General features: G+C 35.0%; 1 protein-coding gene across 2 annotated transcripts in view; it reads right to left on the minus strand.

Annotated features, from left to right (window-relative positions):
* The window catches only part of LOC149787382 (DNA repair-scaffolding protein-like), a 101,440-nt gene that overhangs the window by 36,794 nt on the left and 45,832 nt on the right, over positions 1-18,814 (minus strand). For both annotated transcript variants that reach the window (XM_089977971.1, XM_089977970.1), the window contains exons 12-13: positions 16,437-16,551; positions 7,451-7,612 (exon numbers count right to left, since the gene is read on the minus strand). In XM_089977971.1, coding sequence (XP_089834097.1) covers positions 7,451-7,612; positions 16,437-16,551 — 277 coding nt within the window. The remainder of the gene's footprint in view (positions 1-7,450; positions 7,613-16,436; positions 16,552-18,814) is intronic.

Genomic DNA, 18,814 nt, shown 5'->3' on the forward strand with positions numbered 1-18,814 from the left:
CTGGGATTTGCAGCACGTATAAATCAAATTGATGCTCAGGGAAGATTTAGCTGTGCAATACCACTGTCATATATCTTTGGTTTCTGCAGAAATGTCAGAAAAGTTATCTTCAGGGCAAATCATACAGTTGTTCTCATTCGAAAATCCACAGATGATGATGCTATCTAGCATGCTGAAGAAGTTAATCAAGCTGCAACTGTGGTACTTCATGGAAATGTGACACTGACGAAATTTTTGTTGTGGATGCCAATAATGTCACCATCACTTGCTGAAGAACAATGGCTGCTCTCTTTTATGGACAGTGGCAGAAAATGAAACGATATCATGGTTGACAATGACTACAGACTTGATCTCAAGTACAAATGTTGGTACATTTGCATAGCAGATCACATCACAACAGGGAGTTTCAGCACCACGACATACATTTATAGCTTTTCAAGATATCCAACGATGGAATTCTCAAATACATAATCACTTTGTTATAAGCCAGAGGTCAATGCTTGACTGAGCGGTAACAAACCCTGGCGCAAATCCTGCTAGAAGTCATAAGTTTAACCCAAATTTAATACTAGGGAACTATGGCATCATGGAAACTCACTAACACTTCGCTTCATGATGTTTGCTCCTAATAATTGGCTAATTATTTCGGGCTAAGGAATATTTCCATTGCACTGAACTCCAATAATCAGACAAGTAATCACAAAGAATTCCTTAAAACGGGGTGCTATAACCAAATGCGCATACTTCATATTTATTACAATATGGTATTTGACCCACTTGGGGTTAATGAAGTTTCTTTAACTCATTCGGCCCCAGCACTGTTTTCAGTATCTCTGCTGATATGCCTCATAAGTACAAAGCTGTGTCTAGCTGCTTGTGCCCCATAGTTTTTACCTGTTTGAAAACATCGTGCACATGCATTCACTCTTACCTTAATTTCTCTTCTTATATCCAAACAAAATCCACAAAATTTTCACCATTTATTTCAAATGAATTTGTCAACACATTGATGTAATTTTTTCCATATTTGTCGAAGTCTTTCACAACTTATTTATACAGTATTTACAAACTTATGTGCAACATTTATCCACAAGAACTCCGTCATCATCGCTGTCAACATCATCATCTTCGGACGATTCAATCTCAGAAAAACTTCTATGTCCAAATCTAAATCTCACAAAATATTCAACTGCTGAACATATCTTTCCTCAGCTTGCTCAATAATTTCAAGATCAAACCCGAGAAACTCCACATTTTTGCTCTCATCAAAAATCACTCTTCCTTCCGCCATCGTTTACGATTTTTCATGAACAGAACACGTGTAGTTAAACCGCTCTCAAACTTTAGCCTTTTGCTTCTGAACAATTCAAATTTCCACAAATGAAAGTAAAATCGTTTCTGATTGGTTTAATAGTTGTTGAGTTCTTGGAATAAACCATTTCTAACCAATCAGAGACGTTGTATCTAACACATTCATCACGCCTGGAGACGGGATCGGCCATTGAATGCAGTAAACAATTCACGACTACAGGCGGGATTGGCCAATGAATGCAGAAACCGGATCACGCCTACAGATGGGATCGGGGCCGAATGAGTTAAGGATAAATGGACATCAAGAAGCGTCTGAAAAAGTGTTGCTGGATTTTGAAAATAATCATGTAGCACGTGCATATCATCATTTGATGACATTCATAGGGCGTGATCAGAATGTGGATTCTGGTTTGCAAATATTTCAGCAGGATTTCTCAACATTGTATCCTACTACTTCTCGCTGGAACATTTACATTTGTTTAGACAGTCAGCTGCTGCAAAAGCATCTACACTTGGTGCTGTTGGAACTGCTGCTGGGATGGAATTAAAGAAAGCAACAGGTCACGGAAAAGGGAAAGGGTCTAAGAAAGGGTTTAAGACTTCCTGGAACACTTTGTTGATTCTTCCTATGTCCAATTTTGATTTACTTGATGTGCCAATAAAAATAAAAAATTAAAGAGATGTCTTTATGCGTGATCAATTACCAAATCAACCAAACAATATTGAAACTGGTATCATTAATCTCAATCAAAGTTCTGGTCCAGGTACTCACTGGGTTGCATACGTGATTGATTCCTATGGATTGGTATCATCAAAAGAATTTTTAAATATGTGAGCACTGGAATAATAAATATTCCTGCAATCTGTTATTCAGCATTACCAACACACAATAACAGATCCAGCAATATGTGGACATGAAGTAATTGCTGTATTCAATGCTGTGTCCATCATAAAGTCAAACACAAGTATACCACGGTGTCCAACATTTTAAATGGATCTTAAAGTATAATGGTAGATATTTACTGAAGATCTACTCTGAGTAAGACTCATGGCAAGCTCCAAGGTGAAATATCCAAATATGCAACTCTTAACGAGGCAAAAAATGAACTCGCTGATCTTTTGAGTCTTGCAAATGTGGACCAAACTGAAGTCGTTGTTTTTCAAGATAAACAAGGACAATTAAAGACGAGCAACATCCCATTATTATTCTGCAGGTTTCAGATGAGACTGAAGATAGCTTAGCCATATTTACTCAAAACTGTAAAATTAAAAACTCTAAGGAATTAATTTTAACACTCATGGGAGAGATTACTGGATGCATCAGAAGAATTGGGGATATTATGTATGGTGATCTCAACATGGGTAAAAATACAATTATTAATGGAATAGAACCAAAATCAGATGACGATGTGGCAACAAAAAGATATGTAGACAGCAACAACAACACAATCAGAACTGAGATCAATGATCGTTTATTAACCACTGGTGATACAATGACTGGTTCTCTCAAAATGGCTAATAATATGATTACGTCTTGGAGAATCAGAATCAAACAATGATGCTGCAACAAAGAAATATGTCAACAATAGCAGCATCCCGATGATGACATCGTTAATGACCACGTTCAGATCTGAATATGCTTATCATGTAACCGTGTTTGTAAATTTTTGCAACAAAAATAAATGGAATCATTGATGATTTCTTTGGAAAGTCAACAGTTATCGGTATTAAATTCTCCAAAACAGAAAGATCACTGATAGTGTAGTATATACAGTAGTGTCTGGATCAGCATTATGGTCACCACTCAATCAAACATAGCTCTGAGGTTACCAGCATATACAAGTTCTCAGTAATCGGAGATACAAAATTTACGGCATTTACCACATTTTACACCATCTTTAACAATCTGGACCTTCTGTATTGTTGGTATTATTAAATCAAAACGACAAAGTAATATCTGTAGTGGAACCATAAAAAAAAGGCACCTCCATGTTGTACTATTTAAAATATAATTGAATTCCCCAACTGATGTTCAAACTTTCAGATACGTGGTATAAAAACTGAAAAATATCATCAACGAGTAAACAGTAAAATAAAAAAATATACTGCAGATGTGTCATTGTTACTGATATAATTGTATATTTGGCATCTGCGGTTACTGCTGGAACAGTAATGGTTATCAGTGCATTGTCAGCATCATACCTGATAGGATCAGCAATGGAATTGGTGTAATCATTATAACTGGCATTGCTGGTATTCTCAATATCATCGCAAAAAAAATATCCACGTGCATGGTTGATAAATTACACGAGTACACAATAAAGTTGCATACAGTGATGCTAGCATACACCAGATTATCTTCATTGATATCATCAAGTCTTAGCGATGGAATAATATCAGATCAGGAATTCACAAAAATGATTAAGATTTACCACGAGGCAAATCAAAAAATCCAAAATAATTCACCATGGATAGAATTAATAATAGTTTTGGTCACACACCTGAAAATGTGATTTTAACCTGTCTTGAATGGAATCAACGTTGAGGCACTGGTGCACTGCTTTCACAAAAGTGAACTTGGTGGTAATTGTTCTTCAGAAATTGTTTGTAATTGTTCACGTACAAATTCACGCTGAGGAGCAGCTGAATCTAGACTGTAGATTGCAGATCTACATGTGGATCTTACCATTTTATGTGTGGTTACACTCCAAATAGGATCAGTTGCTCTTTTTTTTTACCCCTTCAAGTTCACCAGGTTAATATAAATATCTTTCAGTGACATTACCTATTACTGGTTGTTTTGAGAAAAAATCATGTCGTTGTACTGGTATATGTTTTACTGTGACTGAATTGGTAGGTTTCATAGAATTTGCACAAGTAATTTCATTATTTAAAGCAGCTATCACACTTGGTAGTCTTGCAACCTATTCATGAGATCTCTGTCTTTCTGAACTTTGTTCAGGGATATTTCCTGCACATATTGATATTCAAATAATAGCTCAGCAAGTGTTCGATTAAATCATTCAACAATTGCCTGATCGTGATGAATTTTGGTATGTCCTTGTCTGATACTGACGTTATGTTTTTTCATCACAGATGATACTGCACCAAGAAATTCCTTGCCAGGATCAACCTGTAGCAACTGTGGCCATCACAGACTGCCGCAGTGAAAAAATTTTTCAAATGCAGATGCAACTTCAGTTGCTGTTTTTGTTGATAATGGTTCTGCTTCTTTATATCTACTTGCAATGTGAATGTCAATGCATATTTATGTGTGCATGATTGACGTCTACCAGTTTGAATGGTATTGTGTGGTAAAAACAAAATATCTGCTGGATGAACTTCATTGGGAGTGGTGGTAAATTTGCCATATTGCTGTTGTGCTAACCAATTTGCAGCAACAGAACATGTGACATTTGCTGCATCAGCAAGTGAACTAATTGCTGCTCTACCCCTCCAATATCCTCTTGGGCTATAATAAATCGATTCCATTATTATCATAATAATTAGCCAACTAATTACCAGCCCCTAGCACTAGTTTACCTTTCATTGCAGATCTTACCAAAAAATTAGCTAGTGATTCTCCAAAGATTTATTTTTTTATGGAATTTAATGAGTAAATCAACTATGTAGTTGTTGTAAATCCTTATTTTTATACTCTACATCATGAATATGGCATACATGATCAATCACATTTACTGGATACTCTCCAGGTCTTGGTTGGTCTCGTTTGTCAAGTCGGATATCAAGTCGGATTCCAAGACCACAATAATTACATCCAGGAAGTTGTTTTTTTCCTGGGTATTTAGCCCATGGAGCTCCTGGTAATTTTCCCATTGAAGCAGCGATATCAACACCTGTCTTCATATCAGACAAAATAAATTTGTATTTTTTTAACCACATTTCACACGCTTGCCTGTAAGTGCACACTTTTTATTTTTTATATATTATTGTTGTTAATCCACTTGTGGGGGTGGGGGCTCTGCATCGAACACAATATAAATCCATATTATTTACTATATATGTACAACATGGATATCATTGATTTCTCAGTGACATGAAAGCAAAAGCCAGTCAAGCATCATCCAGCGCTACCAAACTCTATCAGAGTAATTATCATAGGTCTATTTGGGTCTGGTAAGATGCAACTGTGCTTAATCTGATAATAAGATGGTTCAAGTGGGATAAGTTATATTTAGTGGTACCATCTGTAGATCATCAGTGATGCTTACAATGTGCTTAAAGATTTTAATGAAAATGCAAAATTGTTGGACAAGGATGGTAATGATATTTTTGATTTTATCACCGATATTGATGAAGCCCCATCTGTAGATGACCTCGATGGATTTATTAATAATCTCGTGGTATACGATAATGTGATGCTGGACAAACAAGCAAATCCAGCAAGAATATTTTCTTGAGGCAGGCACAAAAACACAGGTGATTCATGTTACTCAGCGATACACGGAAATACCTAAAGTGATCAGAGATAACTGCAATATTTTAGCTGTGTTTAATGGAGTCGATACACATACTCTGTGAAACATTCATCAGACTTGGTGTTCAGAAGATATGGATATGATTAAGTTCAAAAACTTCTTTTCACATGTGCAAGCACATGGATTTATCACAATAAATTTACATGATCCTTGGTCACGATATTGTGTAGGTCTTGATACAATTTTTGGTTAAGAGACAGCAGCTGGGAGGGTGATGACAAAAACTGAGTGTCCGGGTGGGTAAACAAATGTGCATAAAAATCTGAAAACACAAATGTCAAAAATAAAATAACAAAATGAGCTAACCCAATTAGAGAAAATCTCAGTCGGTTAGAGGCTTTGGTTTGGCATTAATGACCTTGTATTATTTCATTTTTTGTAGTAAGCTTTATTTTCGCAAATGGACCCTTCTAAACCTTGTATGGTTCATCCTTCCTGCTGCTAACTCGGTGACCCACATCCATCCCATGATGCAACATCACATTAGATTTACTTGTAAGAGGTGGAAAGGCACTGGAATGGAGCCTTAACACAATTTCCAAGCAATTTTCAATGCATCTGAGAACGTAAGTAATATCAGCCTAATTTAGATGTACAATACTTATTCATGCCATTCATTACACTCACAGTGTAAGTTTGATGTCATTATCTTAAGTAGCAAAAGGAATTATAACCTGAACAGGGAGGATCGATGCACACATGCACGAAAGATTGGCACACATGCAGGAAGGGTTGCACCAAGGGAATCCTATAAGCTACAGTGGAAATATATCTTTGATTTGATGTAAAACATGACAAGAAATGTTGTATCATATTTGTTTTTGCCAGCCAAACTTGGTATAAATGTTTGATTTAGGATTTATTCTGAATGGTTACTCAGAAAGAAAAGAAAAAGAATTAGAACTGGACAACAATCTATACCATATTGAAATTACAATAATTTCTGTGATTATTTAAAGGTGTATGTTCCAAAGATATGACTACCTGATGGATTCTTCTGGTGTGCCTACCAATCTTACTTAACATATCCTTTTTTCATTCCAAGTTTTGTATCAATGTATAAATACCTGGTGCAGGACAACTCGGGGGTATGTACCTGTTTGTACCTGAAGCATATATGTAAATGTTGCATGATAAAGGAAAACTCAAATGGAACATGTTCCCCATAATGCTAAGTTTGTACCTGGCGCAAGTATGTAAATACCTAAAATATTGCATCGTGAAAGACAACTCAATGGAGATGTGCTCCTACAAACAGAACTAAAATTTACTGGAAGTAGAAACCATGAATGAAAGTCAAAAATATTATTTAAATTGGAAATAAATAATGCAGTTTCTTTTCTTCTAGTTAAAACATTAGGGCTGGGAAATTTCATACATCAAGAAAGATATGAAAAACATATGAAAATGGGGATGGCCAGAAACTAAAAAAAAATCAACTTCTGAAATTTCAACTATTCTGCATGATTGTGTTGGATATTTGTTCTGCATGACTGTGTTGGATATTTGTTTTGCATGATTGTGATGGATACTTGTCCTGCATGATTGTGTTGGATATTTGTTCTGCATGATTGTGATGGATACTTGCCCTGCATGATTGTGTTGGATATTTGTTTTGCATGATTGTGATGTATACTTGCCCTGACAGTATTATGCAGATCACTAAGCTGTTTGATTTGTGGGGCATGAATAGTAATTGGATTCTTGAGGCTTTGCTCTACATGGAAACCTTCTTCTGCCACACCCTCTGGGACCATGATGTAACAAAACCCCAGACAATTTGTTCTTGTAGATGCTGATGGCTAAAAAATAAAATAGTACTAAAATTAGTTTTGTCTAGGAGAAGTACTGATGTAAACTTGAATAACTTTACTTATTAGCTTTAAAAAATTCAAATTTACAATATTGTACACAACTAACAATACTAACACATACTTAGGGTTGTTCCAGTAAAACATATATCCCCCCCGGGGATGGCACTTCAAAAAAAAACTTCTGTAGGAGGTTGTGTTTCAAACTATTTTGATTCTGACAGTGGAAAGCTGGTTAGGAAAATCACTTCTATTGCGGGTTCTGTTCACAAAATGAGAAATCAATGATGGGATTGTCAGAAAATAAAATGAATAAATATTTAAAGTCGCATCTAACCCCCTCCTAGTGGTCTAACATGAATAAAACATTGGGTCACAAAATGATGCCAGTACACGTGAGTGCACGTAATTTGTACAAATTCACATACTCTTAAAGCAGTGATATGCGTTCTGCAAATTACGTCAATGTCGTAGATATAAAATGTGCTTTGCACTGTATGCAATTTTTATTAAACTTTTAACTTTAAAAGTGCATTTTGCAACGTAATTCGCACTGCCAGTAGCGGTCTTGCAGCGCTTATGCGACATCCAGACACTATATACTTCAGTTTGACATGAATGGCTGCTGAATTAAATCTGGTTGGTTCATAGGGCCATGGAACAAGCATTTTATGGTAGATTTAACCTTATTTTCATCATGAAAGTTTTACAAATGCATGTTTCAAATAAGGGCCACACAGGAAACCAAAATGGCTGAATCACAACAGGGTTTGTCTTCAGATGATGTTTTCAGTTGGCAAATACTGGCTGGTGATAGCTATGATGACAATGAATTTCATGTATATCGGTCTGTTGGACATTGGGAAAATGTCACTAGAAATACCAGTGTGTGATTTTGAGCCCAAAATTGACGTACATGTTGGATGGACAATATGCCGATTATATTTATTCAAGACAGCCATGTCTGAACAAGCAGACTATGGGAATGTGGGACTAAAAACCCTAATACAGCATTATGGAAGAGAAAAAATCTGGCATAAGAGGCAACAAAGCACTGATTCAAGGAAGTGAATTTTTGACAGAGTTCATATTAGTGAAAACTCAGAGGTCTCAGAAATGCTTAATCACGTGTATTTGGATGCCAATTTTGTATTGGGGACGCAGAAAATCACTTAGGCGAGAGTCCTCCGTACACATGTAATATGTGTGCGGCAAAATTCAAAGACTTGCCAGTCATGTTTCAGTCACCTGCTTAGTGGGAAAATGTGTCGATCAATTAGCTGTGCTGATACTTACAATGACAGAAGTTAGTGGCAGAAAGCCCCCCTCCCCCCATACAGGTCACCATTATAAGAATACATCAAAAGAACATGCTGCAATAGCTGGGCGGCAAGATCAAAGGCTTTAAATGGTAGCTGGGTGGGAAAATCTACTGATATTTACAGTGCTTGAATTCAGAGGCAGAAAGACCCAGAGATGTATATGTGGTCATTTATAACAGTACATCAAAATAAACAACTTAGCTTTCATTATTGTGTTCATTTTCGAGTGTAGCGGAATAAGCCATGCACATGACCTCGGAATGACACGTTGAGACTTAGACTTGAATGGGTATTTGGGGGTTCAACAGCAAACTGATGAAGATTGTAATGAGATTCAGGAGAGGGAAATGATAGTTCAGATGGGACAGTAGCCAAGTGTAAGAAAGTGTGTGATGCCTAGCTTAGTGCTTTGAATAAGACCTTCCTTGGATTGACAAAATTCAGACTCATTCTGATGGACAAACAAGAGCTATGTCAGTGTTATAAAGAATGTAGAAATCAAACTCAATGGCTTATAATTTGCATAGTTTTTTGGGAGGGGACTGCAACTTTTGCTGGTGGGACTCCTATTCTTATCAGAATGGGAGTCCTGGACTCCTAGTTTTAAAACCGTATGTGAGACCTCTGGAAAACTTTTCTTTTTGGAACAGAGAAATCCAAGAGAGAATACTCATGGGCAATACCTGTGAGATGTTGAAAATTGCACAACCATAAAGAACAGCAACTTGTTCAAGCTAGTTATGCATATGCGTTTCAGACAGCACAGAATAATATTCATACAAGGAGGCAGATCATACTAAATTCAGAAACAATTAACAGATTAATGCTCATAGGGGATATCAGAGAATCCCCATACATGTTGTTCATTTCTTGTACAATTTTTACACGTCATGAATTCTCCCAGTATCATTAAAAAACAATGTAATCTGCACCAAATTGAGTTGTTTGAGAAGAAATTCATTTTTCAAACCCCAAAATTACTGAAGCTATGAGTTCTGGCATTAAAGTCTCACATTAAATAACATTTGAAGTAGCCATGATAGTAATTTTGGATGCAACTGTACTAATGTCACCTTTGGTATATTCAAATCTTGAATGTGATGGAGAAACATGGCTCCAATATAAACATCAATTTTAGAACTTGTTCACTGACTATGAATCAAGTATATAAAACGAGTCCAACTGAATTGTTAGAAATGTTTTAATTCTTTTGACAACATCGCAATTACCTGTCAAATAGGGAGTAAGCCTATGGTCTTTCTGCCATCCCAACCAAGACCCCACCACAACCACGTGACCATGCCCAATGATGTCACAGTAATAATCACTATACAAGTAGAGATGACATCTCTTTAAGTATTTTGATTTCAGTAGAGCCATAACAGAGTGGAACAGTAAGAAAGAGTGACAGATATTTAAGTGTTAGGGAGATATTTAACAATGGCTATTCCTCCTGCTACCACTTCCTCATTGGAGATCACACACACAAAACTTAGAGTAAATCCTGAAATCCTGGCAGCATCCCTGCAGGGGAGATAACTAAACTATTTTATTTGATTTTATTGGTCTCTGGTTATTCCATGGTATTTCTGTTACTTGAACATTATCTTCCAGTGTGTCCAGTCAGCATGGTCAAAAAAGGTTGACAACCATTGAGAGTTGTTCAAGGACTCGCATTACTACAGATACGAAAGAAAGAGAACCATACTATAAATCAGTGAAGATAAAATAGAATATATATGGGTTTGACTGTCCCTGATTGGTTGATAATGAAAGTAAGATTTTAGCAAAAAGAATCTTTTGAGAGCTTGTCCTACATTTGACTGAAAAAAGTGAGGGACATTGTTTTATTAACATAATTTCCATCCCTTTACAGACCTGAGTTTGGAACACTCGTTACTGAAATCAGCAGCTGACTCTTCAGTACAGTATTGAAAGCACACATTTCAAATTTGTGTTGGCCCAGAAAATGGTGCAGCTGTTATAGTTTTCTTTTCACAAAAGCTGTCATCATAGATGTGCCTATACTGATACAAATTTGATCATAAGCACTCGAAAATTTAAGTTATTGAATTTTAATATCATGGTGTTTGCACAGGTTTACAGTGGGAACTGAATTAGTACAGTGAGTCCTGATTTCTTGAGTTTTGTGCAGAAACATGGAATCCAAGCAGTATAAATCCATAAATGTAGAGGTTTTTAATCTTGGATTTAGTCTCCCCGTTGCATTTCACATTGATATGCATATTCACAGACAATTAGTATAGTAGTAGGAAAAGTGACAAATTTAGAAGCATATCATAAATAAGACAAACAGTATGTGGGAGGACAAGATCATAGGAACAGGCTGGAATGGAGAAGTATAATAAAAACAATAATAAGTAGATGTGTGTCTCTTTTTATGTGTGCAACATTATTTTCTCAGCTTCAGTAAGAAATTGTAACAAAGGGAAGACAACGGGTGTACAGTTAACTAAACCAATGTGAATTTAGCTACTTAAAAAATGTATAAAACCAATTTTAACCTTCTGGTCATATCTGTTCTGGTCTGTTTCTGTCCATTCTGGTGATTATGTTCACTTTATCAGCATGGTTGGAAAATAATTTGGCATATTTTGCAGATTATGATTATCAGTATACATTGTACTTCTGCCTGAGAGATGTGAATAATTTTATTTCTTGGTATGTTGATTCTGGTTGTTGCTCAATTCAAATGCATCATTGAAAAACACTGATGAATTCTCATACTTTGTTACAAATATTTATTACAGATGCATATCTCCAGATATCGGTGAATATTATATAGCTTGAATAAGTTAAAACAGTTCTAGTTGGAACAATGGACATTGTTAGAGAAACTTTAAGTGAGCTAAAATGTAAACTTTTCGGCAGCGTGTGATACAGGATTGCTTAAGACTTCTCCATCTCATAAGCTCACCATGAAAAATCCATTTGTATAAATTGATGATGACTTTTTAGTAACTGTCAGAAAGGCATAATTGACGATATTCAAAGGTATACAAAAATTACTAGAGTCAAAATTGATAAACCCATACAGCTGTGGCAAAAATGATGGACTAGTACCTTTGCTGTTGTTGCCACAGTTGATTAGTTGGTTGATTTAGTTTGGTTTGGATTTTTTTTTTTGAGGGGGGTAACAATATATTAGGTGGAGGAAGAACCCTAAAAGACCACCAACCCAAATTGGTTGATCTGTGACAAAAACTCACTCTGTGAGATGTGCAAGTGATGCAAAAGCAAGCACCTTAGTACACTTGGGCACATGGAGCCTCTGTTGATGTGATGTTTATCTCCAACAGCCGAAGTCATTTAGACATGAGATCCTGGGTTTCGGTAGATCATTATGGCCTTTACACCATTTTCAGATGAAGAGAATCTATATATGGCAATCAGTTTTACTGCTGAAGAAAATTCAAGTAATTCTGAGACACCAAACACCACTTATGTAGAACCAATGACCTTCCACGAGTACTGACAACATTCTCATTTACACATTGGAGGCAAGTAATCACATGACAAGCATCTTGTACCACTCGGCCATGGAAGCACCTCAGATCTGTATCACAAGACAAGCATCTTATACCACTCTTCCATGAAAGCCCCTCAGGCCATAGGTATAAGTCTCATATGAAAGACTAGAAGTGGGAGAAAGAACCTGTGACAACTGGATTGGAAGTGCAGAATATTACGGCTAGACCATACAGTTAACTGCAATGACATTGATTTTACAAGTACTCTGGGAAATATGATTCCTTGACTTTCATCCATTTTTACAAATCTTATTAATGATATAAAATGTTTGACTTGCTATATTTCTTTTGTTTTTTTTAAAATTTTATATTAGTCTTGCAACAAGCATAAAAGTAAGACATCAGTAACTGAAATATGTTCTTACAAGAAATGGTATAGTGTAAAAAAAAAAGACAGAAATAATGTAACATCACTTCCACAGACACTAATGTTTTTTTCTTCTTCTGACAAATCATGTATTATAAGTTTACCAAAACATTTATTGCAAAAAAAATGATAACAAGGAATCTGACCACACACTAAAAGTAATACAAGATTTAACTATTATTCTAATCAAAAGCAGCATGCCTGAGAACAAAGAAAAATAGCTAAACATAGTGATCACTTTAGTAAACACAGTTTAGTAAGGATACAAATACATGATTTCTGTATTAGAATATAAATCCCTATCATAAAATCTGTATTCATTGACGTTAAATTAGTAAGTATTAAGGGACTGATCAGTGACATATACAAATAATAAGCCACCATGAAAATTTGAAATTTCACAGTATCAGAGACATACATGGCTGACAGACAAACAAATGAAAAGACAAAAGACTGATTATAATGAATGAATACAAATATGCAGCAGATTATATGATGTATATGAATTCAGTAGATTACCTCCAGCCAGCTGTCATTTAAATCGCATCTGTCACCAACCCAATATTAAAATCGCTTCTACTGCCCACTAACCCATAACCAGAAATTATGTTAAAAAAATATGCTTCTGTAGGGGGCAGTGTTTTTTGATTAATATATATCTGACGGTGGATCATAATTTTTTTTAACTGCTTCTGTTGTGGGTTGGTTGAATTTGAACATGCCTTCCCCCTGGGGGGTATATGTTTTACTGGTACAGCCCTTATTACAGAAAGTTTAAACATCTCTAAATTTATAGTTTTGTTCAGATAGTGATTCCAAACATAGAGTGACATGATCACAGGGCAAGAGAAGTTTCTAGGCTAATGCTCAAAGAAGCTAATTTCTCCAAATATAAACATTCCAACAATTAAATTTCCTTACATGATACGGTTTGAAAATGTGGTTTATCTATATAACAGTCCATTCATATAAATTGTACATCCCACTATGACAGTGATACGGCATACTGACCCTCTATCACAGCTTGGTTAAGTTGTACATTTAGGTCATCAACAGGCACAGTGATGGGGTATTCATGTCCTGGACTCCTATTTTTAAAATCCTAGCAAGACCTCTGTATTTACAGAGGGATAAGATCAAATCAACATGAATTATACATATGTATTTACAGATGGATAGGATCAAACCAACATGAATTATACATATGTATTTACAGATGGATAGGATCAAATCAACATGAATTATACATATGTATTTACAGATGGATAGGATCAAATCAACATGAATTATACATATGTATTTACAGAAGGATAGGATCAAATCAACATGAATTATACATATGTATTTACAGATGGATAGGATCAAATCAACATGAATTATACACATGTATTTACAGAGGGATAAGATCAAATCAACATGAATTATACATATGTATTTACAGAGGGATAAGATCAAATCAACATGAATTATACATATGTATTTACAGATGGATAGGATCAAATCAGCATGAATTATACATATGTATTTACAGATGGATAGGATCAAATCAACATGAATTATACATATGTATTTACAGATGGATAGGATCAAATCAACATGAATTATACACATGTATCTACAGATGGATAGGATCAAATCAACATGAATTATACATATGTATTTATAGATGGATAAGATCAAATCAACATGAATTATACACATGTATTTACAGAAGGATAAGATCAAATCAACATGAATTATACACATGTATTTACAGATGGATAGGATCAAATCAACATGAATTATACATATGTATTTACAGAAGGATAAGATCAAACCAACATGAATTATACATATGTATTTACAGAAGGATAGGATCAAATCAACATGAATTATACATATGTATTTACAGAAGGATAGGATCAAATCAACATGAATTATACATATGTATTTATAAATGGATAGGATCAAATCAACATGAATTATACATATGTATTTACAGAAGGATAGGATCAAATCAACATGAATTATACATATGTATTTACAGATGGATAAGATCAAATCAACATGAATTATACACATGTATTTACAGATGGATAAGATCAAATCAACATGAATTATACATATGTATTTACCGAGGGATAAGATCAAATCAACATGAATTATACATATGTATTTACAGATGGATAGGATCAAACCAACATGAATTATACATATGTATTTACAGATGGATAAGATCAAATCAACATGAATTACACATTTGTATTTACAGAAGGAGAGGATCAAATCAACATGAATTACACATTTGTATTTACAGATGGATAAGATCAAATCAACATGAATTACACATATGTATTTACAGATGGATAGGATCAAACCAACATGAATTATACATTTGTATTTACAGATGGATAAGATCAAATCAGCATGAATTACACATATGTATTTACAGACGGATAGGATCAAACCAACATGAATTATACATTTGTATTTACAGATGGATAAGATCAAATCAACATGAATTATACATATGTATTTACAGATGGATAGGATCAAACCAACATGAATTATTCATATGTATTTACAGAAGGATAAGATCAAACCAACATGAATTATACATATGTATTTACAGATGGATAGGATCAAACCAACATGAATTATTCATATGTATTTACAGATGGATAAGATCAAATCAACATGAATTATACATCTGTATTTACAGATGGATGGGATCAAATCAAGATGAATTATACACATGTATTTACAGATGGATAGGATCAAATCAACATGAATTATTCATATGTATTTACAGAAGGATAAGATCAAACCAACATGAATTATACATATGTATTTACAGATGGATAGGATCAAATCAACATGAATTATTCATATGTATTTACAGATGGACAGGATCAAACCAACATGAATTATTCATATGTATTTACAGAAGGATAAGATCAAACCAACATGAATTATACATATGTATTTACAGATGGATAGGATCAAACCAACATGAATTATTCATATGTATTTACAGAAGGATAAGATCAAACCAACATGAATTATTCATATGTATTTACAGAAGGATAAGATCAAACCAACATGAATTATACATATGTATTTACAGAAGGATAAGATCAAACCAACATGAATTATACATATGTATTTACAGATGGATAGGATCAAACCAACATGAATTATACATATGTATTTACAGAAGGATAAGATCAAATCAACATGAATTATACATATGTATTTACAGATGGACAGGATCGAACCAACATGAATTATACATATGTATTTACAGATGGATAGGATCAAACCAACATGAATTATACACATGTATTTACAGATGGATAGGATCAAACCAACATGAATTATACACATGTATTTACAGAAGGATAGGATCAAATCAACATGAATTATACATATGTATTTATAGATGGATAGGATCAAATCAACATGAATTATACATATGTATTTACAGAGGGATAAGATCAAATCAACATGAGTTATACATATGTATCAGAATACAGAATAAAATAATAAAGTCTAAAAATGGTAAAGCAGGTGAGATTAACTGTCTAATGTCTTACTTTATTGACTCCAAGTTGACTGTCCTTCCCACTGTCTTGACTACTGTCCTGGCTATTTGTTTTAGCTGCAGTACCAGACCAGACACAATCCAGCATGCTGAACAGGGCTGGATCCCTGCGCAGAAGGATCATTAATAAATACCATGGAAGTAACAAAAAATTTAGCTCTGGAGATCTATCCAGGAAACTGGCATAATAAACATTACAATCTAGAAGGTTGGTTCAAAACCTAAATATATGCCATATATATTTGCTTTTAAGACAAGTCCAACTGCAAACTGCACAGAACCAGATCTGCCGGCGCATTATGCAATGGCAGATCTAGGCCTGTGCAGTTTGTTAGGAGTGATCAGTAAATCAAACAGCAAAGACCCTGATCTGCAGGCACATTTTGCTGTGTCAGATCAGAATCTTTGTTGTTTGCAGTGGGACTCAACTTGATAGGTAGAAATATTGGGCCTACATAACATGGTTAATGCATCTTTGTACCCCTTCATAAAGTTATAATTTAGAGGTAGTACTCTTCTGATCATTTCTGTGCCAATTGTGTTTATTTCTGTCCTTGACTTATAAAGGGCTTGTGTTCTATAGGAAATTCTACCAATTTTCCACTTTCTTTGCTATGGGGGCATATCAGTCATGGGAGCTGTCTCACATCCAAACTCTAAATAGACTTGCATTTAAATCCTGATCTGAACTGTACATGGTGTTAATGGTGTATCCAACAATATTCCATATTTTATGCTCAATGTTAATACCAAAATTCTGGGTAAGACAAACAATTTCAATTATCTATTTTGCTTTGTAAGCTGCACTGTTGCTGGCAGCCAACTATCTTCAAAACAAGACACATATGGATGAAATTTTCATGGCATCATTGTAACAAGGGGAGTAAGTGGTAAGATATTTAAATGGGAGTTCAGGCATTATATTTATTTTGTTAACTGTCTTCCTCCAATGTCAAAGTCCCATTGTCTTTTGCTGGAATTTTTAACTCTTTTGGAAAAGCCATACTACTCCTATGATCAACCTCACTTTGCAGGACACATGCCATTTACTTTGACATTGCTCTTTACAACAGAACAGCATCATACAAGTTAGTTTACACCACCTAAAACTGGTCTATCATTGTGCTATATGTGGAATTTACGATATACACCAGCAATCACTGGGTCAACACTTGCATACTGTCCACACAATATTAATTCTTTATTATTCCATAAATAGAGAGAGTTGTTTAGTCACTTATTTTTTGCCACCCCAACCCCAATATTTTGTGTTTTTTTCATCACTAATGACATTCAAATCCTAGTTTCATTAAATAATAATATAATATGAACTGAGTGTACTAACTGCAAACCATTGTTTTTTTTTATATCTTTGCCTATATCTGGCTGTGCATGTGTCACATGGACCAGGAGTTGCAATGGCTCCTAGAGAGGATATAAACCTTGCATGGATGAAACATGATCAGCTGAACCAATGCATCAAATTGAACTTTCCCTCTGATGAGTTGTTACAAGGATAATGGAAATGGTCAGAGACCACAGGTGACTGAACAACGCTATCTGATGGGAGGGAATGCTTTCACTTTCCTTCAGGCAGCTTTTCTTAAAGTCCAGAAGATATTCCACAGCTTTATTGCATGACTACTCTGTTGTTGTTGTTGTTATAGGGTTTAATGCCATTTTTCAGCACACGATAGGCTATACATGGCGGCCAGTATTAATGGTGGAGGAAGAACCCGGGAAAACCCTGAAAGAACCACCAACCCACGAGAAGCTACTGGCAAGCTTTCTCACATACCCACATTAGCCGAATCTGAGACTCGAACCCATGCAGACAGAGGTGAGATGGCAGTGATCCGTAACAGAGAACGCTTTAGACCACTCGGTCACTCAGGGCCCCCGACTACTCTGTTGTTCAGGTTAATATGCCCCTGTAATAACTTTTCTATATGTACATATGTGGTCATGGATTCCATTTAATTGGCCCAAAAACATTTTGTAATTGTCACTTAAATTTATTTCACAGTATGTTAGGTCATGGCTCATAAGAACCCATTATAATGTGATCTGTCCATTATTAAACACTCTTGTTGTGTCTTTCAATGTACTATTAGAACATTACCTTTTTGGAACATTCCTCAGCACAATAAGACTCCCCATTATTAAACACTCTTTTTGTGTCTCTTAATGTACTATCAGGATATAACCTTGTTGGAACACACCATAGTATAATGTGACTGAATATTATTAAATACTCTTTTTGTCTTTTAATTTACTAATGGGGGGGGGGATGAAATTTATAATACATATGACAGACAAACTTAAATCTTGAAAAATCTTTGTAAATAACACTTCAGTTGGAATCTTTTT

Source organism: Sinohyriopsis cumingii, chromosome 12, assembly GCF_028554795.1.
Source record: "Sinohyriopsis cumingii isolate HCF-2022 chromosome 12, ASM2855479v2, whole genome shotgun sequence".
In the NCBI taxonomy this organism is placed as follows: Eukaryota; Metazoa; Mollusca; class Bivalvia; order Unionida; family Unionidae; genus Sinohyriopsis; species Sinohyriopsis cumingii.